General features: G+C 44.8%; 2 protein-coding genes across 4 annotated transcripts in view; both read right to left on the bottom strand.

Moving 5' to 3' along the window:
• gnas (GNAS complex locus) overlaps positions 1-24,680 on the bottom strand; it is a 303,471-nt gene that overhangs the window by 8,645 nt on the left and 270,146 nt on the right. The gene's annotated exons all lie outside the window — the stretch shown is intronic.
• LOC127578735 (bactericidal permeability-increasing protein-like) lies at positions 2,183-23,343 on the bottom strand. The gene is made up of 15 exons (XM_052031139.1): positions 23,171-23,343; positions 21,401-21,515; positions 20,276-20,404; positions 17,367-17,522; positions 15,775-15,838; positions 15,584-15,644; positions 11,660-11,751; positions 9,541-9,717; positions 7,922-7,981; positions 7,484-7,651; positions 7,320-7,387; positions 6,749-6,791; positions 4,478-4,541; positions 3,569-3,645; positions 2,183-2,780 (listed from the first exon to the last, which is right to left on the bottom strand). The coding sequence occupies exons 1-15, from the start codon at positions 23,280-23,282 to the stop codon at positions 2,739-2,741; spliced, it is 1,428 nt and encodes a 475-aa protein (XP_051887099.1). The 5' UTR covers positions 23,283-23,343; the 3' UTR covers positions 2,183-2,738.

The following is a 24,680-nucleotide window of genomic DNA, read 5'->3' as shown; positions in this document are numbered from 1 at the left end:
TTAGTAATATTGACTAATGCCATGAATAGAATGTGCGATCCGATCTAACACCGAGATGATTATCCTTACACAAACCAATGATTGCCTCAGCATGTATATTTTGAAGTTATAATGTTATTTCTTTGCAGGGCTATAATGGTAATTGATGAATGAAAGTGCTTTTAGAAGTGTAATTATCATGAGAATTTTAAGAGCTTTAGTGCTCACAATCGGATATTGGCAAAACTATGGAAGTAACGTTTTACTACAAGTGTCACAAGTGTCATTATGCAAGCTTGTAGCACAAAAACCTGACTTCAGGTTGAAAAATGAAATAAAAATCCAAAAAGCTTCAGATACTGGAAAACAGTTACTGTTTTGTTTGTTCTGTTCTGACAAAGGGTCCTGGGCCTGAAACATTAACTGTTTCTCCCTCCACAGATGCTACAGACCCATTGGGGGTTTCCAGCATTTTCTGTTTTTATCTCAAGTTTAATACATGAAAATTTAAGTTATGAAAAATCACATTAAAGTGTTTCCAGTTAGTGTGCATTTGTTGTGTCCTGGTAACTTCAATCTTGAATCATTTTCAGGACGAGGGCACTGTTGGAAATGCTGAAAGTTATTTCCCGAACCCAGTTATCCTCAGAAATGTTAAGATGACTTGTCCTCATGATGAGTGTGTTGACAGTCCACCCACAACATTATTGTGCAGAGCAATGCATAAATGGTGCTCCATGTTCAGTAAGGCAGGTAGGAATACCATAATGTACTGGAACATTTCACTGATGCTTTCTGTCAGTGTATTTGAAATGTCAGCAGGTTAGACAGCTAAATGGCAACAAAACCCTCCAGCAACACACTGCAGTGAGCACCAGTACACAAGTACGGTGGATGCCACAGTGGTGGATGGACATTGCTCTTGACAAAAGTTGCACACAAGAAATATCAGCCAGTGAGTGGAAGGGTGAAGGGCACTCAGTTCGAGAGGAATATTCATTCAGATTCTCAGAACTGGTTCTCCCTTGGATGCATCTTGTGAAGGGGGGGGTGGTGGGGTGTGGGTCATTCAGGCTCAGATATTTGGTTGTCAATGCTTGTATATGAATGAAAGAAGCCTGAAGTCCCACACCAGCAGGTTCAAGAACAGCTCCTTCCCTTCAACCATTCGGTTCTTGAACCAACTGGAACAACTCGAATCACTGGGGTTCAGCAACACTTGTGACCACTTTGATCATTTTGCACTAAAATGGACTTGGATTTTTTTTTGTTCTAATTTAGTGTTCTTTCTTGTAAAGATTGTGTTTAGTTTGGTTTTTTTTGTGAATGCTGCTTATATGACGCTATGTGCCTGTGATGCTGCTGCAAGTAAGTTTTTCATTGCACCTGTGCACACATGGACTTGTGCAGATGGCAATAAACTCGACTTTGACATTACAGGGAACAACAGCGGAAATGGTGGTAAATCCATAAACTGCAAACTAATGTCAGAGAGGCAGCTTTGAGGAGGATTAAATTCTGACTGGAAGAAATCATATCCTAAAATATGTAATGCTGTTACTTAACATAGAACATTACAGCACAGTACAGGCCCTTCAGCCCACAATGTCGTGCCGACATTTTATCCTGCTCTAAGATCTATCTAACCCTTCCCACCCACATAGCCCTCCATTTTTCAATCATTCATGTAGTCATCCTCCTATTCTTCACATACGTGTAGAACACCTTGGGGATTTCCTTAATCCTACTCGCCAAAGCCTTCTCATGCCCCCTTTTAGCTCTCCTATGTCCATTCTTAAGCTCCCTCCTGGCTACCCTGTAACTCTCCAGAGCCCTGTCTGATCCATGCTTTCTGAACCTCAGGTAAGCTTCTTTCTACCTCTTGACAAGATATTCTACGTCTCTTTTCAGCCACGGTTCCTTCCCTCTCCCATCCTTACCCTGCCTCAATGAGACAAAACTATCCAGAACCCCATGCAAATACTCCCTATACAACCTCCACATTGCCGCTGTGCAATTCCCCAAGAACATCTGTTCCCAATTTACGCTCCCTCGTTCCTGCCCAATAGCATCATAATTGCTCCTCCCCGAATTACTTTCCCATATCGTCTTATTTCTGAGCTTCAAAACAATTGAATCAGTTTTTTTCTTTCACATCTTTATTTTTACACAGCTCAGTGAGAAAGTGAATGCACCATCCACAGAAAGTTTGCAGTCTTTGTTTAATAAACAGTTAGGTACAACAAATATCCATACACAGATACCCTGAAGAATTGACACTTCTTTGGGCAGTTGTTGCAAATAGTTGAGCATAAATGAAAATTGTTTCAAATCACCAAAAGTTTCTTTTAATCCCCTTATCAAAAAAAAAGAGGTTGAGATCAAAAGCTTGAGTGTTGCTGTTACTTGTTGGAGAAAAGGTTTGGTTCCCCTTAGGTTGGATATTTTGGTTTTATATTCTTCCAACAGTGCACGCAGGAAGGTTTCAGCAGTGATTTCCCTCTGCTTCATGAAAGTCCGAAACAAAAACTTCGTATACAGAAAAAAACAAGAAAAATTTTGGAGATGCAGCTTATCGATAGCTTTTTGTTTGCAAAGCACTTGATTGAAAGCCATCAAGCTAGAAATGAACAATATTTGACAGAAAATTGAATGGCCTTGTAGAAAGTCTCAGCTTCATAAGTGGCCACGTAATCAAAGCAGTCAGAGTACCTGGTTTTCTTTTCCGTCACAAAGCCTTGGCTGGGAATGGCTGCCGGTTATGGGCGGTAAAGGACATCAGTTGCAATCACCAGAATATTCTGAAAAAGTATCAACATTACAATATCACAAATACTGTTCCATCTCACTCCACGTGGCCCTAGCACATGCTCTGAAACGCAGCAGCACAGTTTAAATCTACAATCTCAGTTGTGTGACGTGCCACAGCTCACTATTTATTTATACCTCTCAAAACAACCCCAAACACCACAGAAGGCCATCTGGCCCACATTAATTGGAACATCCCATGAAAGAGTTTCCCATTAAATCACCTCTTCTGCTCTTTCCCTATAATACTTCCGTTTGCAATGACGATTTGTTCTTGTATGCTGTGCTTCAGTATTAAAAAGTAAGATGCCTTTTTGATACATTTACCACTATGCTACCAACTTCATTGATTTGAAAAGGTTGTACCCTGATTATGCTCCTTTATGCTGTCTCAGTATTTACTTCTTAAACTGACTTCAACTTGAAACCCATATCGTGAAAGTGAAAGTGAAAGTTCACTCTCCCACCATTGTTGCATTTTCTCAAACTCTGGTGTAAAAAAAGTCAGAGGCACAAAATGTGTAATTTTAAGGTTATTTTGAAGACGTCGTGAACTGCTCACAATCATGTTAATATCTGACTGAAAATGATGTTGAAACTCCGCACTGTAATGTCAGTTTTCAAAGAAAGGATATACCCAAGATGGGACATGGAGGAGGAATAATTCCCCCTTAAATGTGTCCTCAAGGGAAACTGTGCCCTCATGATTTTTCTTGTGGCCTAACTTCATTCAAAAGGAATTCACATCATTCGGAGGATCTTGCATCATGCAATTACTCACCCTGTTCACCATTAGCGTAGGGTTTACAAAGTCCAAGTTTTTCACATTTGGAAGTGGAACTCCCCTGGCTAGTTTCTCTGCAAGGAAAAGCAGGAAAACTCTCTGTGAGATTCATAAAGCTAAACAAAAGAAATAGAATCAGGAGTAGTCTATCCAGTCCCTCGTACCTGCACAGACATTTAGTAAGATGAGGGTTGATATTTACCCCAGCACCACTATCCTATGCAAATCCCATCCCCTAATATCCAAAGGTCTGTTGATCTCCCTGATGAATATATTCAGCGACTGAGCCTCCACAACACTCTTGAGTAGAGAAACCCCTCTGGGTGAAGAAGTTTCCCATCGCCGTTGTTATTTTATGACTGTGACCCCCTGGTCTGGAGACCACAGCTCAGGAAAACATCATCCCTACCTCTACCCTGTAAGAGTTTCAGACATTTCATTAGGATCACCTCACATTCTTTCAAATCCTTGACAGTACAGACCCGGCGTGCTCAATCTCTCCTTATAGGACAATCCCCACTTCCCAGGAATCAATCTGGTGAATCTTTGTCACGCTCCCTCTTTTGCAAGTATCTCCTTCCTCAGGCAGAGGGATCAGGCCACTGCACAATTTTCCAGGTGAGGACTCTCACCAGCACCATATCAAATTACAATAAGACATCGATAGTCTTGACTCATATCTACTTGCAATGAATCCAGTATCTTCATCATCAGCACTTTCAAACCCTCAGAATGTAAGTCACCAGGTCCTGGGCATTCATTGGGTGTCAATTCTAATCATTTCTCCAATATTATTATCTTATTCATGTTAAATTCTTCCTGTTGTTCATTCACTCGATCCATGATTTTATATGCGTCCTTTTTTTTAACCTTGGATATTCCAAAGGGTCTCCATCATGGACTTACCATTGACTTTTGGTAACACCACTGCCTTTAACGAAATCTTAATTAACAGTTCCAGACCAGCCACCTTCAACAAGACACAATAAGAAAGAGAGTGTGAAGAAGATCCTCCTAGTTTAAGTATCCGAGAATAATGTAAAGTTTACGGTGGGGAGCTGGGCGTGGTGGTGTACAGGTATTCACAGTAGGGAGCTGGGTGTGGCGGCGTACAACTGTTTACGGTGGGGAGCTGGGCGTGGTGGTGTACAACTTTGTTGAGAGGAGGCTGGAACTGACAACCTGAGGACCAGGTGAACATGAAAGTCTCAAACCTCCCAAGACATCCTGACTGTTGGACTTCTGACTGCACTCTCATGCTGAACTTATCGTGGGGTCCAGCGTTGGAACATCAGTTTGCTGGAGCTCACTGGGGAATCTGGGCAGCGGACCTGAGCCAGCCTAGAACTGAAGCAGGTTCAGTGACGACATTTATTTCAACGGAGAGCAATGGCTCTTTCGGAGATGGGCAAGTTTTAGCCAACTTAGAGTCAGAAAGAAACCCAGCATGGAACCACACCCTTTGGCCCACTGAGTCCACACCAACCATCAGAACCTGTTTCACACTAATCCTACCCTAACCCATTTTATTCTCCACATATTTTCATCAATTCCTACCCCACCCCTCCCAATCCCCAGATTCTACCACTCACCTGCACTAGGGGCAATTTACAGAGGCCAATTGACCTCTGAACCTTGTGGGTTGGGATGAGGGAGGAAACCCCAGTGTTCACAGGGAGAATGCGTGGACTCTGCTCACACAGCACCAGTGGTCAGGATTGAACCTGGTCACTGGAGTTGTGAGCAAGCAGCTCTATTAGCTGAGACACTGTGCTGCCGTCACTTTTTTTTAATTAAGTAAATGTATTTAATTGTTTCAAAGTGGTTTTGTGTTTCTCAATGTTGAATGGTCTTCCTTTGTTATTGTTTTTGAATATTTCTCAATGCCCAGGAATGTCAGAGACATTGACAGATATTGAAAATCTTTCGTCAGTCAACAGCAGGTGAAGCTGGAGGTGTGGCTGAACTCTGGTCTAAGGATTCTTGGCACTCCACTGAGAAGGCAGCTTTGAGGGAAAGAGGCTGCTGCAGATAAGTACAGTCGACGGAGCATGAGTGTGTCAGCTCATTGCTCAGATATAAGCCAGTCCGAACTGTCCCATAGACCCTTGTACATTACTGCACAGACATCAGAGGGTCCAATCAGATTTGGAGGGAGGGCCAGTGTCAACACTGGCCACTTCACTTGCTCTCAATCAGATTAAGATGGTGAAATATAAATTTCAGATTGGACTTCTTTAAAAACCTAGTTTCTCTGATATATTAAGTTTAAACCCATGAATTTGGATTGAAAGTGTAGAGGAAATCTTGGAACAGTTTTGGAACAAATGGTTAAAACATCAGATCCAGATGGAACAAAAAGGCAATTTATAAATACATCCAGGTAAATTCGACACCAAGCCACAAGGTAGTACTGGGGCAATGACTAAAAGTGTGCTCAAAGAGGTAGACTTGAAGAAGGCTCTTTACGGACGCGAGATCAAGAGCTTTAGTGGGGTAATCCCCAAGTAAGGGCCTTGGCAGCTGAAGCCATGCCCACCAGCAGTGAGTGAGTGAGCATTTGGTCTTAAGAGTTGGCTTCTTGAATCTTTGACAATCACATTCTGAACTTCTGTTTGCTTATTATTTGGGGCTACGTGATTATCACCACAGAACAAATTGAAGATCATCGACCTGAGAACTCTGTTTCCGTGAGCCATTGAGGACTTCCAGCACTTTCTGTTTTCATTTAAAATTTTCACTTGCGTTTGTAAACTTAATTCTATTTTCATTGCCTGGAACGTGGATCTTTTACAACTGTTTAATGATCAAAGCCCTGCAATGTTATTCACCTTATCAGTGAGGGAGAGGAAGTACCTTCCCCAGATCCAGTGATGAGACACTCAGATTGGGCCCAGAAAGGATCTTGCCTCTAAGTGCATGTGGAGTTGGGGGGGTGTGGAGGTGAATACTTCCTTTGATCATCAGTCCTCGATGCTCATCTGTTTTCAAGCTGGATTGCCAAGGCAGGGTGACCAGATCTGCTCATTAAGCTGCCAAATCATGACACTGTGCAAGTTGTATTACATCTGATGACTATCTAAGGGTGTTACTTTGATGAAACCTCAATTTGCATTGAAGAATCAAGTTCCATGTCAAATAAACGAGATCTAAGAATATGTAAGAAGATTTTCTTACCGGAACAGGGCCAACACGAGAATGTCCAGGAGTCAATTTCAGACTGTAGAAAAACAAAGTAAAAGAGCAGAACATCATTGTATCACAGAGGGAATTGCCAGTAACTCTGGATCTAACAATGTTGATGCAGTCTGACTTTAAACTCCTTCATTCACTTAAGGTGCAGTGGAATGGGGGAAGATGCAACAAACAAAATGGCAGTTTTGATCTCCAATCCGCACTGAATTGTTTGATGTGAAGGATTTGATAGGATCACAGTTATGTTCCAATCCAAACATTTGAGCACATCATCTGTTCTAACTTTAATTAAATATGACTTTTTTTCAGGAAAGGCTCCATCTGCAAATTCAGATGGATTTTTAAGATTGTTTTGCACTCGGCAAGTGAAGAGCAGTTAGCTCTTCCAGGGTTCCTCTGATCACTATTTATCCCCGAATGTCACAGAATGTCCAGTATTGTTCAAAGAAATTCAGTGGTGATGACCTCCCCTGCACAAACTGGGATCATATTCCCTTACGCTAATGTCTGAAGCCACCAACAGCCTTTCAAGTACAAGTTTTCTTTTCCTTACCGATTCAGCGTTACGGACCCAGTCAGTTTCATCCTCATGATATTGGTCCTAGCAGAGACACTCGCATGCTGCAACAGTCCAGGTGAAGAAAGAAGATTTCCTTTGATAACAGTTTTGTAAGAACATTGAGACATTTTGCAGAAAAATAAGGTTTTAGTACTTACAATGTTCAGAACAAAAAGTGATGCCAGGGATGAATTTGGGAGGATTGCAAGCATGTCAAGGGCACCAAATGCCTGAATGGTGATATTGCCATTTGCAGCCCTCAGAACTGGCGGTCGAGTGGAGTGGAGGTTTATTATCATGTTCATGTTAGGGTAGAGCTTCTCCAGCTGCATGGAAGTAGAAGCTATGAATATTTATGTTATTAACTTTGTTTCTTTCTCCATAGAATCTGCCCCATCTCTGAGCATATCAGCACCTTATGACTTTTTTCATATTTCGGGTTTCCAGAAGCTGCGGTATTTTATTCTGGTATTGCTCATCGTTCCCACCCTGCTGTAAGGTGCAAAGAACCATGATCTGGTGAGAGTGCCCATGGTAGCTCGGCACAAGCAGCTGCTAATATCAGACAAAAGCATGCAAACTCATGAAGCGCTTACCTGAGGCATGATCATACCGAAGGACTTTGTGTTTAATCTGAAGGGTGAATTTTTCGGGATCTGGGGAAAACAGAAAACAATCAGCAAGTTTCCTTCTTGGTATTTTGTGCGACTGTTATCACACAATCTCCCGAGGCAGGTGTGGTCCAACAACTAATGGCCTCAGTGTGCATGTCAAAACCCAATGCAATTCTGAGGTTGGATTTGTAAACAACTGCAGATTGCATTGATAAAAACCCAAAGCTTTACTGAAGTTATTGTGAAGGAGGTCGTATTTCTAAAGAATTGATTCTCTATTATGAAGTCCAGATTCACTGCAATTAATCAATATGCAGGTTCTGCTTCCTAACCTGTACTTCATCCTCATTTCATATTTTCCACACAACATAGGACGAGGCTCTTTGGCCCATTGAGTTGCTGCCAGCTCTCCCGTTCGCCCATTTCGTTCCCTCTAACCCTATCCCCTCACACTTTTCTAGCACCAGCCCCCCGATTCTCCCACCAGCCACCTAAACTAGAGGTAACTTTCAGCAGCTAATCAGCCTACCAGAGCGTCTTTGGGATGTGGGACGAAACTTCAGGCCCCTGGTGAAACCTACATGGTCACAGGGAGAACGTGCAAACTCCACGCAGAGAGCACCAGAGGTCAAGATCGGAGCGGTGAGACAACGACACTACCTGCAGAACCACTGTGCCACCCTGTTAACAGAGAGACCATGGAAACAGGCCCCGTGAATTACCAGCACTGCCTCTGTGAACATTCAAACCTCGCACTTCCATTTTAATCTATTATTTTAAAACAATGCTATACTTCCACAAGAGGCGATTGAAAATGAAGGAAGCTTCAGTCTGCAATGTAAATTTGTAACTTGGTTTATTATTGTCACATGTACTGAGGTAGAGTGAAAAACTTTGGTTTGCATGCTGTCCATCCAGATCATTTCATTATAAGAGTGCATTGAGGTAGTACAAGGGAAAACAATAACAGAACGCAGAATATAGTGTTACAGTTACAGAGAAAGTGCAGTGCAGACAGACAATACGGTGCAAGGGCCATGACGAGGTAGATTATAAGGTTAACAGTTCATCCCATCATACTAGGGGACCATTCAATAGTCTTACCACAGTGGCAGGGAAGCTGTCACTGAGCCTGGTGGTATTTCCTTTCCAGCTTTTGTGAGGGAATGTGCTTTATTCGTTTGGCCCTTCTCGCACAGTGGCCTGGAACTTGCCGTAGAACAGCAGTGAAGCCATGACTCTTGACAGATGCCGTGGAGTAAATCAGGCAGCAACATCCAGCACTCACAAAAACAACGTTAAACACGGAACCAGGCTGCCCAATGTACCCATCATTGCACACACTTCACTGCCTCCTCTCCACAAACCATGTCCCTCTGCTAGTTTCATTGCAAGGGTTAGAATGAGCCCTTGAAATGGGCTGTCCAGTCCAAACGGAGACTAATTGTGGCCACGAGGCAGGTAATGCTTTAGTGCTGCGCCTCTTCACTGTGTGACAACATTCACTTCCAGAAACCCCAGCCCACTCCCCCCTGTGAGAGGGGTAATCTTGTTCCCACTGACCAATACATCAGGGCAGTGAAAGGACGGCCTTTACCCACCATTCTATCGGTGATCTTCATCCGCAAGGCTCCAGCTTCGTGAAACACGAATCCCGCTGAATTGGCAAGGAAATCGGATATTCCCAAGTACAACATGCGACTGCTGTGTCTGGGGAGGCTGATCGGCGGTGGCTTGAAGGGAGGCTCCTTACGATTTCGCACTCTGTAGAATTCACCCTATCAAAAGAATTTGACATCAAATCTCAGGTACTGGATAATGCAGGTCGATAACATGCCATTTAACCACTACTTGTCCATTCCTAGTTTCCTTTGGAAATTGCTGATGAGCCATCACCTCGAACCTCTGCGGTCCTTCCAGTGACTGTATGCACAGTGGGGTTGTGTAGGTGGGGAGGGTGACAGCATATTTGGAAGTCAGCTTGGCGCGTGGCCTTGAAGGGATCTTGCAGACAATAACATAAATTACCAAACATAAATGACGGTTTGAATTCTTGGTGCCAGTGGCAAATGACACATCAAAGGATGGAAAGACAGGAGGCACTGCCCGAGGGACAATATTGGATGACCTGTCTTGGGCCCAGCACAAAGATGCAATCACGAGGAAGGTGCACCAGCGTCTTTCTTTGGAGGTTAAGGAGGTTCGGCTTGTCACCGAACACTCTGACAAACTTCTACAGATGTACTGTTCAAAGTGGTGGAGCTTGGAGGGATATGGGCTTAACGCAGGAGATTGGGACTAGCTGGGTGGGACCGTGGTCAGCATGGACACGTTGGGCCGAAGGGCCTGTATCCGTGCTGTATTGCTCTATGACTCCATGCTGACAACCTTCGCTCCAGAACTAGCTGTGCCTGCAGCTAAGCTGTTCCAGTACACTCGCATCTACCTGACAGTCTGGTAAAGATTCTCCTGTTCTTAATAAGTGGGAGAAATCTCCGTCCCATCAACCTGCTCAATCATCACCAGTAACCTGCTCTCTGAAATACACTTTGGTTTGGACTTGACTGCATTTCAGGCCATCACTACCTTAGTCCTAACGTGGACCAAAGAGCAGAATTCCAGAGGTGAAGTCGGGGGGGGGGGGGGGGGGGGGGGGGGTGGTGGAGGGCGACTCTCCTTGACATCAAGGCAGCATTTGATTGAATGTGGCTTCAAGGAGACCTGGCAAAAATGGGAAGCAAAGGGGAAACTGGATGGGGTCATACCTCTCACACAGGATGGTAGGAATTGCCAGAGGGCAGTGAGGTGGACCATCCGTCATCAGCTGCTTTCCTCCATTATATGGTCCGAAGTGGGGATGTTTGTGAAGGAGTGCACAATGTTTCATTCCAATCACAGTGGTCAGACCATGAGGTCCCATTGAAGCAACCCTAGACAACATTCAGGCATAGGCAGCGAGGTGGCAGGTAATATTCATGCCACAGCAATGCCATCTGCAACAACGGAGAGTCACCACTTTCCTGACATACAGACTTCCCGAATATCACTCTGCATTTCAGAACCAAAGTACCTTGTGGTGTGTGACTCACCTCCTGAGCCCCCAAGGCCTTCCCACAATATACAAGGCCTGCCTGGATGAGTGCAGATACCCCAACTCCTGTTACCAAGCAAGACAAATCAACCTGCTGTATTGGTACCTCCTCCAGCACTCTGACCATTCAGGCTTTCTGCCTGCGGTGCACTGTTGGTGGAGTGCACCAGTCATTCATCAAGGCTGCACTCACAGCACCTCCCAAACCACAGCCTCAGTCACAAAAAAAGGGGAAGTGAAGGGGATACCATTACCTGCAAGATTCCTTCAAAGTCACGCACCAAGCTGATTTCCAAGTATATCGCCATCCTTCCCACCTCCGTAACTCCACTGTGTGATACTTTCACTGGAAGGACTGCAAAGGTTCAAGGTGATGGCTCATCAGCGCCTCCTCAAGGGCAACTAGGAATGGGCAATAACTCTGCCTTTACCAGAGTGCCTACTCTAAGATGGTGACTTCAAATCAGAGCCTTTCTCAAAGGTCACTGACAACTTCTGAATAGACAACTGGAAAATGGTCTTGAATACACTTCAAGGCAACAGAACTATTAAAACAGTCAACTGCCACCCCATCCAACTGCTCATATACTCTTGCACCTCCCCTTCCCTTTCCAGCTGTCAGTGCGTACCTTAAAGTCCAGGTCCATGGCTCTTCTTGAGATTTTAATTCTATTAACCAGGGAATAGTCAACCTCAGCAAAGTTGTTTACGCGGAAAGATACTGAGAACATGGATGAAAAAGAACATTAAATATCAGACTGTGTTCCAGTAAACATGATTATCCTTAATACGGTCACATTATGCCATTGAACATCAAAGAACTTGCGATTTCCTTCTTGCTTATTGATTAATGTTGAACTCCTGAGCTACGGAGCATTGTACCTGTCAGCAGGTTTACCAAATCCACTGGTTCACAGAGCTGTGGAGGGCAAAATGGAGACACAAGAGACTGCAGATGCTGATCCGGAGCAACACACAAAGTGCTGGAAGAACTCAGCGGGTCAGGCAGAATCCAGATGAAGGGTTTTGACCCAAAACATGGTCTGTCCCTTTCCCTCCATAGATGCTGCCTGACCCGCTGAGTTCCTCCAGCACTTTGTGTGTTGGTTTACCGAGCTGGCTGAGTAACATCAACACAAAAGATTCCAGATTGGATTCCCAATCCACGTTGAGTTCCTTGGTTGCTGCCAGGGGAAAAGGTGAGGACTGCATTTGACTCCTTTTCCTGGTCTGTGTGTGGACTTTCAGTGGCATGGTTAGGCTCAGGTTTGACCCTCTCCAACTCTTAATGAGTTGAAACGAAATAACCAACCTTGGCGTCCTGTGTGGCTCGAGGATGAGCTTTTGCTTTACTCTATATCAGATCTGCTGCCAAGACAACATCCAATGGCCTCTAAAACACAGCTCACTTCCTCCTCTATCAGTCTCCCTAATGCTCAGGCTCGAGTCCTTATCATTGAGCATTGATCCTTTAGGTGTTATCATCACCAGGGCTGCATTTCAATTCTAGTGATTCCAACTCATGCAAAACTTGTCTCTGTTTTGTCACCTACAGAGCCATCCCTTCCATCCTCATCAAGTGTGAAGTGGTTCGTTTTGGTAGGTCAACTATGATGGCAGAATATAGTATTAATGGTAAGACTCTTGGCAGTGTGGAGGATCAGAGGAATCTTGGGGTCCGAGTCCATAGGATGCTCAAAGCAGCTGCACAGCTTGACTCGGTAGTTAAGCGGCATATGGTATATTGTCCTTTACCAATCGTAGAATTGAATTTAGGAGCCGACAGGTAATGTTGCAGCTATATAGGATCCTGGTCAGACCCCACTTGGAGTACTGTGCTCAGTTCTGGTCGCTTCACGCAGGAAGGATGTGGAAGCCATAGAGAGGGTGCAGAGGAGATTTACAAGGATGTTGCCTGGATTAGGGAGCATGCCTTATGAAAACAGGTTGAGTGGATTCGGCCTTTTCTCCTTGGAGTGATGAGGGGTGACCTGATTGAGGTGCATAAGATGAGAAGAGGCATTGATCCTGTGGATAGTCAGAGGCTTTTTCCTAGGGCTGAAATGGTTGCCACAGGAGGACACAGGTTTAAGGTGCTGGGGAATAGGTCATGAGGAGACATCAGGAGTAAATTTTTTACTCAGAGAGTGGTGAGTGTGTGGAATGGGCTGCCGGCAACGGTGGTGGAGGCGGATACGATAGGATCTTTTAAGAGACTTTTGGATAGGTACATGGAGCTTAGAAGAATAGAGGTCTATGGGTAAGCCTAGTAATTTCTAAGATAGGGACGTGTTCGGCTCAGCTTTGTGGGCTGAAGCGCCTGAATTGTGCTGTAAGTTTTCTATGATTCTAAGTGACTTGTATAGACCTTTGTACTCCCATATTTCAACCTCTACATGGTTGTTACATCGCTTGACTCATTCACCCTGTCTTTCAATACATCCTGCCTCCCTCCTTCAGTCCTCTTCTCTGCATTCCCTCCCCTCACAAACCGGTCCTGTCCTTCTTATACCCAGCCCTATGGCAAACTCTTTTATTTCCTTGAAAGGGTTTGGAAACCAATGGCCATTAGGTGCTGTGCATCAGCCTTGGCTTCTGTCTCCAACTCCAGAGAGAGTTCTGAACTCTCAGTTGTCCCATCTTTCTGGTGAAACGTGAAACTCAGGCCCACAATCACAATGAGCTGGCACTGTTGCTTTTGCCTTTTCCCTTGGGTTCTATCAATAGTTCTCCCTCAAACAATTCTACCGATGGCCAACGGATCTGCACATTCTCAACCTGCCGTTGGTAACTCTGCTCGCACCAAATGACTGCCGCAAGTTTTCGCTCTCAAATTTATTGGTTGTAGAGCGTTTTGAGATATCCTTCAATGGTGTTGTATAGAAATAAAGATTTTGACAAAGGGTCTTCGACCTGAAATGTTAACTCTGTTACCCGTTGCACAGAATCTGTCTGACCTGCTGTTTTTATTTCATTATTTCAGATTTTCTTGCATCTGTTTTTCTTTCCACTTCCATTTATTTTGTGCATTTCTTTCTCCCCTTGTTTTCCAGAAGGATTACCAGGAGGAGAATTGGGAATTTCTTGGTAAGAGCTAATCCACATTCTCTAACTGATAAATGTGTCAATAAATGTGGACAGCCAAGCCATTCAGACCAGGGAGATCCAAGGTTCGATTCCCAGTGGGCTGAACTCAGTTGGGGAATCAGGGAAGGATTATACTTCACACCCAAGACCAGTGAACTGGCCAAGACATCATTTCTGTTCTCGTGACTCAGCAGGTCAGGTAGCACCTGTGGAGAGAGGAACAGTTAACGTTTCAGGTCTGGGACCATTCCTCAGAACTGGGAAAGAGAGAAACAAGTTGGGCCGCATTTGGTGTATTGTATTCAGCTCTGGTCGCTGCATTACAGGAAGGAGTTGGAGGCTTTGGAGAGGGTGTAGAGGAGGTTCACCAGGACACTGCCTGGATTGGAGAGTATTAGCTATCAGGAGAGGTTGGACAGACTTGGGTTGTTTTCTCTGGAGCAGCAGAGGCTGAGGGAAGACGTGAGAGAAGTTTATAAAATTATGCAAGGCAGAGATAAGGCAGAGAGTGAAAGTCTTCTTCCCAGTGTGGAAATGTCAGATACCAGGGAGCATAGCTTTAAGGTGAGAGATGGTTCCAAGCAGCAGAAAATGTGAGGAAGGGGGAGGGGTGGGAACAAAGGAAATATCTCTGATAGGGTAAGACCATATGATCTATGGGCCAGTTAAGGTGCAGTGAAAACCAGATTGGTCTTTAACTTCAATTCACCATCCCACTCTAACCTGTCGGTCTGTGACCTCCTTCACTGTTAAAATGAGGCTCAACGCAAGCTCGAGGAACAAGACCTCATCTTCCCTCTGGGCACATTGCAGCCTGCAGGACTCAGTATTGAATTCTCTGACTTCAGATAACTTACTCTCTCTTTGTGTAGGTAACTGAACTGGCCATTTTTGCCTGCCATTACTTTGGCACAGCTTTTCTTTTCTTTTACATGTACTCTGCCCTGCAAGTCCACAGCCTTGTCATCTGAAACACGTTGCTGATATAACAAAGCTCAATTTGATCTTAAATCCTACTTTAAACTGCCACTTTAGGTCATCGGTCTCACCCTATTAGAGATTTTCCTTTTATTCCACCCATCCTCCTCCTCTTCCTCTTCTCTCTGCCGAAACAAACGTCTTTTCTCTTTTTCCCCGTTCTGAGGAAAGGCCCCTGCATACATTAACGCTGTTTCTCTCTCCACAGATGCTGCCTGATCTGCTGAGTGTTTCCAGCATCCTCTATTTTTATTTCAGCTTTGCAGCTTCTGCAGTGTTTTGATTTTCACAATCCAATGGTCGTTAGTGCCAAATGCACTGTAAGTGAGGCCAGGTGTGGGGTCAGTCCACTTTTGGTTCAGATCGATAGCACGTGCTGCAAATGTGCAAAAGCTGATTCATTCCAGGGAGCATAAGGCAGCATCCTTGTCTGAGTGTTTGGAAGGTGACGGATGATAATGGAAGAGGAAGAACGTAAAACAACCTACTTTTCATTTTCTTTAGATTTCTTTCTAGTCCATTGATGGCACTAGAGACTTTTGGACAAATCTGTCAAGAAATAGTAAACGACAATTACCATGCTTGACTCAGAAGTTCTGTCATGTGTTGTTCATCTGTGATGGTTGTACAAGTTAACAGCATAATTATCCAATATGAAGGCTGAGGGGAGCTGACCTACCTGTCTGTTAAGAGCAGATTTAATGGGTCTCTCTAAGAATCTGCGGAACAGATTGTACAACCATCTGCAAAACACAACGTTATTTGGTCAAAACAAAATAAACCTTTGCATCGTGCAGAATCACTCGCAAATCCAGAAAATACTCAGGAATAAGGGTGGAGGTTGATGTTTGGGGATAAGCAGCACCAAATGTTTTACCTGCAAATGTTTTGTGTGAGTAAATTATCTCACTTCCTCATTGAACCTAACCAGATCCTGGTGAATCAAGTAAATCGAGTTAATCCAAAAATGCCAGGTAGCATTTAGTGTTCATGGAGTTATACAGTATGGAAACAGGCCCTTTGGCCCAACTGGTCCATGCTGACCAAGATGCTCCATCCCAGCATTTGGCCCATTACCTTCCAAGTGCCTTTAAAAGTTTTTATTGTACCTGCCTCAACCACTTCCTCTGGCAGCTCATTCTTCATACATACCCACCTTTGTGTAAAAAAAATACATCTCAAGTTCCTACTAAATCTTTCCTCTCTCACCCTAAACCTATGCCTTCTTGTTCTTGATTCCCAAACCCTGGGAAAAAGGCTGAGTGCATTCACCCTGTGTATGCCCCTCGTGCTTTTATCCACCTCCATAAGATCACCTTTCATTTAATTTATTCTTTCCACTGACCAATGCCATCTTATGATGTATCACTAATGATTCACAGTCAATTAAACAGTTTTGATGTAGGAAACAGAGTGGCAATTCTCCTGTAAAGACCCTGAAGCAACATTCTTCATGTGTCCTCTGTTCTTTCTCTGCAAACTGCTTTCTTCCACCGTTAGCTTCTCCTTCCACCAACGGTGCATTTGAAACTATCTCTGTCCATTCCTCGTTTGTGCCTGTTCTCTCCTTCTGCCATATGAGCACATATTTTTCGCAAAACCGTTGTGCAGTTTACCCTAACATACGCCGATAATTATTTTGGATGTCAGCAACAAGCTAAGTGTCCAGTGGTGTGCCAAATCCTGGTCAGTGCAATTATCAGGTGATTTATTGGAAAAATCCAATCCAGGAGTCAGAATCAGCTCCGAGTCAGACTGGAACTCAGTGCTTGAAGATGTTTCCTTCCTGCCCACTAAAACCTCCACCACTTGTATACAAATTCTATTGTAATTAACTCCCTCAAATCACCAATCACCTTCTAGGCCTCAAATGAAGAATGGCCAACCGAGCAAGACTGCAGAGGAGTGAGGGAGAGAAAGAGAGAGCAGGGGAGAGAAAAGAAGAGTGGGGGAGAGAGAGTGGAGGAGAGAAAAGGAGAGTGTGAGAGAGAAAGGGAGAGCGTGAGAGAGAAGGGGAGAGTTGGGGAGAGAAAGAGAGTGGAGGAGAGAAAGAAAGTGGGGGAGATAAAGAGAAAGCAGAAAAAAGAGTGCAGTATAGAAAATGAGAGGCTGCAGGAGAACACGAGAGAGAGAGGGACAAAAAGAGACCGTGGGTGAAAAAGAGTGTGCAAGAGAAAAAGAGTGCACAAGAGAGGGAAAAAGAGAACAAGAAAGAGAGAGAAAGAGCAGAAGTGTTTGGAGGTTTCTTTCCTAAAGTACTATGTGCATTACCTTCTTCTTTTGGTGAACCTGACGCGCACTTTACCAACGTTGGATGAGCAAGCAATGCTGCGCACTGCAGGACGGCCTGTATTGTCCCGGGTCAGTCCTATAGTCTCCGATATTGACAGCCTGCTCACAGACACGTCAAACGATCCACTCATCCTGCTGTAAGGAGAAGTCAAAGTCATCAGATAAATAAACACTGGAAGACAGACCGACTAATGAACTGAGATCCACAGGTCTGGTGATATCTATTGCCCCAGGGTCTGGTATTAAATCCCACTCTACTGGGGGCTGGAGGGATAGAGTTTGGAGAAGTGGTGCTCTTCCAGAATTGCAGAGTATTTGCAGCAGTGAAATAGGCCATTCAGTCCAGCAGTGTTGTCCCAGAAATAATGCTGCACCATGGACTTCTTTCCCCTCATCCTACCACCTCAGGGTCCATCTATAATGGAGCTGTTGATGGGTTGTTCCAATCTATCTCCTGTAGCAGTCACAGAACTAAGGCTAGGAGAAGCCACTGGGAGAGAGCTTTGGGAATTAGAGGTCCAATATCACCCATTCTTTCCAAGCACACTCCACACACCACATCAAGTCTTCAGTTTCTTGTAAACTGCACAACAAAATTTATTTTGCATTTCAATAAGTCAACACACTTTGCTCCCACCATCTCCCAAGGGGGGTTGGTCCATCCAGTGACCACTCCATGACTGAAGTATTGCCCGGTTATTGAGAGGGATTGTCTGCCTTGACTGTGGGTGGAGCTTCAGATGTGAAACCCACCCAACAAGATGAGGGGTATAAACCCGACATCAGGGGTCTTTCCTTCTTAACAGATTGTCAATCAGGCTGATTGTCAGGTGGGCAGACTTCAGTCAGGTGGCGAGCAGTCCGTATGTCAGGATGCAGTACCGCATGTGGAACGTTTCAATAAAATAAATCATGCAACAGAATCAGAATCAGGTTTATTGTCACTGACAAATGCCGTGAAATCTGTTGTTTTGCAGCAGCAGTACAGTGTAAGACATAACAATTACTATAAGCTGCCAAAAAATAAGTAAAATATTGCAAAAGAGGAATAGTGATGTAGAGTTCAAGGGTTCATGGACCGTTCAGAAATCTGATGGTGGAGGGGAAGAAGCTGATCCTGAAGCATTGAGTGTGGTCTTCAAGCTCCTGTACCTCCCTGATGGGGGGACAGTACAGGAGCCTGAAGATCCACACTCAGTGAGAAGAGGGCATGTCCCGGATGGTGAGGGCCCTTAATCATGGATGCTGTCTTCTTCAGGCACCGCCTCTTGAAGATGCCTCAATAGCCACAGATTGTCTCTGTTCCCTTGGGCTAGGGAAGAGGCAGCAAGAGCCATGTTACAGCAGGCTATTCTCACTTGCCAGGTCCAACCCAAAACAGGGAGAGGAAGGGTGGGAGGCAGCATAAAGGAAATTACAGACCTATTAGTCTGACATCGGTGGTGGGAAAGTTATTGGAATCGATCCTCAAGGATGAGGTTATGGAATACCTAGAGGTGCAAGGCAAGATAGGTCCAAGCCAACATGGCTTCGTGAAGGGAAGATCCTACCTGACCAACCTATTGGAGTTTTTTGAGGAAATCTCAGGTAGGGTGGATAAGGGAGAGGCGGTGGATGTTGTGTATTTAGACTTTCAAAAGGCCTTCAACAAGGTGCTGCACAAGAGGCTGATGAATAAGATGAGAGGTCATGGAATAATAGGAAAGATATTGGAATGGGTGGAGCATTGGCTGGTTGGCAGAAGGCAAAGGGTGGGAATAAAGGGATCCTGTTCTGGTTGGCTACCGGTTACTAGTGGTGTTCCACAGGCGTCAGTGTTGGGGCCGCTTCTTTTTACCCTGTACATTAATGATTTGGATGATGGAGTAAGTGGTTTTGTGGCTAAGTTTGCGGATGACATCAAGATAAGTAGAGGAGTAGGGAGTATTGAGGAGACAGGAAGGTTGCAGAGAGACCTAGATAGTTTAGGAGAATGGGCAAGGAAATGGCAGATGAGATTCAATGTTGAGAAATGTGCAGTTGTACACTTTGGAAAGAGAAATAAACGGGCAGATTATTATGTAGATGGGGAGAAAATTCAAAGTACAGAAGTACAAAGGGACTTGGGGGTACTCGTGCAGGATACCCTAAAGGTTAACCACCAGGTCGGATCGGTGATAAAGAAAGCGAATGCTATGTTGGCATTCATTTTGAGAGGTATAGTGTATAAAAGTAAGGAAGTGTTGGTGAGGCTCTACGGGGCACTAGTGAGGCCTCATTTGGAATACTGTGTACAGTTTTGGGCCCCATATCTTAGGAAGGATGTACTGATGTTGGAGAGGATTCAGAGGAGATTTACGAGGATGATTCCTGGAATGAAAGGCTTACTTATAGGGAGCGTTTGTTGGCTCTTGGACTGTACTCACTGGAGTACAGAAGAATGAGAGGTGACTTCATAGAAACATTTCGAATGTTGGAAGGACTGGACAGAGTAAATGCGGTTAAGCTATTTCCCCTGGTGGGTGAGTCCAGGACTAGAGGGCACAATCTTAGAATGAGAGGGTACCAGTTTAAAACAGAGATGAGGAGAAATGCCTTTAGCCAGACAGTAGTGAAATTATGAAATTATGGAATTCTTTGCCATGCACAGCTATGGAGGCCCAATCAATGGGGGCGTTTAAGGAGGAGATTGATAGGTATCTAAATAGTCAAGGTATCAAGAGATACGTGGATAAGGCCGGAAACTGGGGCTAGATAGGAATAGTATTAGTTTAGCTCATGCAGCAGACTCAGTGGGCCGAATGGCCTACTTCTGCTCCTTTGTCTTGTGATCTTGTGACCCTGGCATGAATTAGCTTCCACCAAAAGCACTGGAAGGATGAAAAGTAAAACAAGGACTGAATACTTACAATAAAAAATGCTTTACTCTAAAGTTGCCCCTCACACCAATGTAGCCATTAACGATGGAGAGCTGAATGCCCTTCCCAGCAGAGAATCTCACAGTGGATTGAGGCAAGCCAAACTTAGAAATCTGAAAGCTGGAGGCAAGATTGGAGCAATGAGTTATTATATTGTTGCAGAACATGGAACACAGAACTGTACAGCACAGGAACAGGCCCTTTGGCCCACAATGTTGTGCCAAACTAATTAAGTTAATAACACCTAATCCCTTCTGCCTGCACGTGGTCCATATCCCTCCATTCTCTGCTCATTCATGTTCCTATCTCTTAAACGCTTCTATCGTATCTGCCTCCACCAATACTCCCGCCAGCCCATTCCAGGCACCCACCACTCTCTGTGTAAAAAAACTTGCCCTGCGCATCTCCTTTGAACTTTCCCCCTCTCACCTTAAGTGCATGTCCTCCAGTATGAGACGTCTTGACCCTGGGAAAGAGATACTGGCTCTCTCCTCTGTCTGTGCTTCTCATAACTTTATAAACTTCGATCAGGTGGGAGTTACTATTCCAGGTTGATGGTATTTTGTCTTTGGCCTTCTAATCCACTCTTAACTCTAACTTTATAAACTTCTGGCAGAGGTCCCAGTACGGATCCCTGCAGAACACCACTAGTCACGGACGTCCAGCCAGAATAAGACCCATCGACGACTACCCTCTTTCTTCTATGTGTCAGCCAGTTCTGAATCTAAACAACCAAGTATTGGATAGCATTCCTTTCATTTATTCCAGCTAAACGTGTGTTGCTGCTTGTCATTTTGGGCACTTTGGATGTTGTTTAGTGACTGAAATATTTGGCAATACCACCCATTTTCTAAACCGGTGAACACTTTCCTGCAAAGTGCTCCATTCATTCACTGTAATGCACTTGGGATCTTTTTGGACTGTACCGAGGAATACGTCAAAAATCACTTGAACTAGGTGCATCAGACTGAACACGAGGCATGGCATTTACAAAGCTGCATAGTCAACCCTAGTCAACACAGTTTAAGCAAGCAATGAAACCACCGATCTGAAGATAACAGTTGCATTTAACAGCCAATGTACATGAACCGCAGACCAATATAAAGCACCGCTCACCCATAGACACGGTAACGGATGCGGCCAATCCACTTCACACGCTTTTTGCCCGACATATTTGGAATCCGAATCTGTAGCATCTTCTTTTGTAACACAGACATCCCAACCCTCTGACCTGTATGACAAAGAAATGTTGGAGAATTCAGTGCGCAGCAGGGATTGGACCATCGCAGCTGTGCTCTTAGTTATACACCATCCATATCAACACTCTCCTCCACAGTTTGTGGATGCAGAGGGTACCCTCACCATCTGATCAGCTGGAGACTCACACCAGTCCAGATAATGATGCCAAGGGTAATGTAGCCCCGTATACACAGATACATGGGTGGGACCATCGCATACCAGGCACACAAGCAAATATAGTTACAGCATCTTTGATTAGTAACTAATGATTAATAGATGGTGTGGTTAACCATAAATAAAGACATGTAATGCTGGAAATACACAGCATCAATGGAGATAAGAATAAAACAAGCCAACTACAGGCCATGTGATCACAATACTCATATCTACAAGGTTTGGGGATGTGAACTTTAAACATTTGAAGCATTGTTGGTGAAATGGTACAACAGGAAGAAGGGTGTACATGTGTATTTTACATCCTTGATTACTGGATGCTGCTAAATGTTTTCTGAGTAAGTTTATAAGTGCAAAGCGTGACCATGGGCTGGCACTGGGTAACGCAGATTAGTCCATGAGGATTCATTCGATTGGATTAATACAGAGCAATGCAGATTTGTACCGAAGGATGCATTAGAGCACATCAGAAATTTGGGTTGTTTTCTCTGGAGCAGCAGAGGCTGAGGGGAGACCTGATAGAAGTTTATAAGATTACGAGAGGCACAGATAGAGTAGACAGCCGGTATCTTCCTCCCAGGGGTGGTAGTGGAGGCAAATATGATAGAGGCATTTAAGAGGTTCTTAGATATTCAGAGAACGGAGGGATGTGGATCTTGTGTAGGCAGAAGGGATGAGTTTAGTTAATCATTGAATTACTAGTTTAATTGGTTTGGCGCAACATTGTGGGCCGAAGGGCCTATTCCTCTTCTGTACTGTTCTGTGTTTGATGGACGTGGACAAGGAACAAATGGGGATGGGCAGAGAGCCAATGAGATGGTTGAGGGTCCCAGCAGAGGGGTGGGGGAGCCAATGGAGAGGTACAGGGAGCCAATGGATACTTGCATGATGCAAATACCACAGGGGACAGGGAACTAGTGCAGGGCAGGGGAATCAGTGGAGGTGAAGAGGGACCCAGAGGACCCCCACAAGGGACCAATAGACCCCTGTGATAACCAGGCGACAGGCCTGCGTGAGTGAATACTGAATGTGTGTGGGGTGTTTCTGCGCTAGATGGTGGGGGATATGTCAGTGGCTGAGTGGGGGAAATGAGAATGAATCTAGGGCTCTCAGTGGCAGAAGGGGGGAGTCTTGAGGGATGAAGAGGGGCAGAGGTGGGCGAGGTTTTGAAGATGACAGTGCAGGCAAGAAAGCAAAGCTCAGCATGGAGCTCTGGACATTGAACACAAGAAGCTGGGAGCAGGAGTAGGCCACTCGGCCCCTCAAGCCTGCCCCAGCCATTCAAGATAATAATGGCTGATTTATCCCAATCCTCAACCCCTCCTCTGTATCCGTAGCCCACAGCTCTCAATCTTCCAATCTCTCGAAAATGTCTGCACCTCCACTTTGGCACGCTGAGTGGTGACACATTGCAATTGCCTCGAGACAGGATAAAAGGCCCCCAAGTATAGTCTGAGCGCTGTCTACACTTACCATAGTTCAACGCTTTCTGTGTAACTCTTGCTTTCAATCCTGGGTTTACACACAGGGTGCATGATGCAAAAAACAGGAGAGCAATGGTGGCAATCCAAAGCCTCGGCAGCATCTCGACTTGATGTGCTCCACCGAGAGACACAGGGGCTCACTGACAGATCGCGCCTGTTTAAACAAGTACAAAGCAGAAGCTGCTGAAATACGCCGATTTCGCCTTTCACCAACCAATCCTTGCTTAATTTCCTGAGCTTGAACTGAATTTGCAGCCTCCAACTTCCTCCATCACTTCATAACTTTGCCCAACATCTGCAACTGTCACTTGAAACCCTTCAATGTTCAGTCATCCCCAGACTCAATTACTCCCACCTGCATTCCCTACAGAAATTTCAGCTTGAATCTTTCACACATCATCCCTTCCCTTGACTTCCATTGGTTCCCATTTCCCCAGTGCCTCAGATTGAAGATTCTAATTCTCATCTCAGGAAATAAGGGAAACAAGTGGACAGGTTTTGGAGGACATTCATATCACCAGGGAGAAGGTATTTGCAGCCTCACAGCGCATTCAGGTAGATAAATCCCCAGGGCCTGACTGAGTGCATTCTAGGACTTTATGGGAGGTGAGAGAAGAAATTGCAGAGGCCCTTGTGGAATATTCGCTTCATCGTTAGCCACTGGTGAAGTTCCCGAAGACTGGAAAGTGGCTAATGTCATTCTGTTGTTTAAGAAGGGTAGCAAGGACAAGTCAGGGAACTACAGGCCGGTCAGCCTGACATCAGTGGTGGGGAAGTTCCTGGAGGGAATTCTGAGAGACAGGATCGACCAGCATTTGGATAGACAGAGTCTGATTAGGAGGAGTCAGCATGGCTTTGTGTGTGGAAAGTCTTGCTTGATGAATCATTCAGAGTTTTTTGAAGAGCTAACCAAAAAGGTAGATGAGGGTTGAGCAGTGGATGTTGTCTATTTGGTCTTTAGCGAGGCCCTCGACAAGGTCCCGCATGGTCGGCTGGTCTGGAAGGTTAGGTCCCGTGGAATCCAGAGAGAACTAGTTACGTGGATTCAAAATTGGCTCAGAGGTCAATGATTTGGATGTAAATGCACAAGACCTTATCAGTAAATTTGTGGATGACACGAAATTGGGAGGTGTTGTTGATAGTGAAGAAGGTTATTGTAGATTACAGGGGAATCTTGATCAGTTAGGGAAGTGGGCCGAGGAGTGGCAAATGGACTTCAATACAGATAAGTGTGAGGTGATGCATTTTGGAAAGTCAAACCAGCATAGGACTTACACAATGAATGGTAGGGCACGAGGGAGTGTAATGGAACAGAGGGACTTGGGAGTACAAGTGCAGAGGTCATTGAAAGCGATGTCACAGGTAGACAGGGTGGTGAAAAAGGCGCTCAGCAGCTGGCCTTCATCAGTTAGGACATTCAGTACAGGAGTTGGGACATTACATTGCATTTGTATAAGGCACTGGTGAGGCCGCACTTGGAGGACTGTGAACAGTTTTGG

This window comes from Pristis pectinata, chromosome 16, assembly GCF_009764475.1.
Source record: "Pristis pectinata isolate sPriPec2 chromosome 16, sPriPec2.1.pri, whole genome shotgun sequence".
Taxonomy (NCBI): Eukaryota; Metazoa; Chordata; class Chondrichthyes; order Rhinopristiformes; family Pristidae; genus Pristis; species Pristis pectinata.
This window is presented reverse-complemented; position numbering and strand designations above follow the sequence as displayed.

Bases quoted from the DNA above. Each gene is read 5' to 3' on its own strand.
- LOC127578735 (XM_052031139.1), bottom strand. From the start codon at position 23,282: ATGCTGCCGAGGCTTTGGATTGCCACCATTGCTCTCCTGTTTTTTGCA. The intron at 21,516-23,170 runs GTAAGTGTAGAC...TTTGTCATACAG, and splicing joins ACAGAAAGCGTTGAACTATG to GTCAGAGGGTTGGGATGTCT. The intron at 4,542-6,748 runs GTAAGAAAATCT...GTCTTGTTGAAG, and splicing joins CTCGTGTTGGCCCTGTTCCG to GTGGCTGGTCTGGAACTGTT.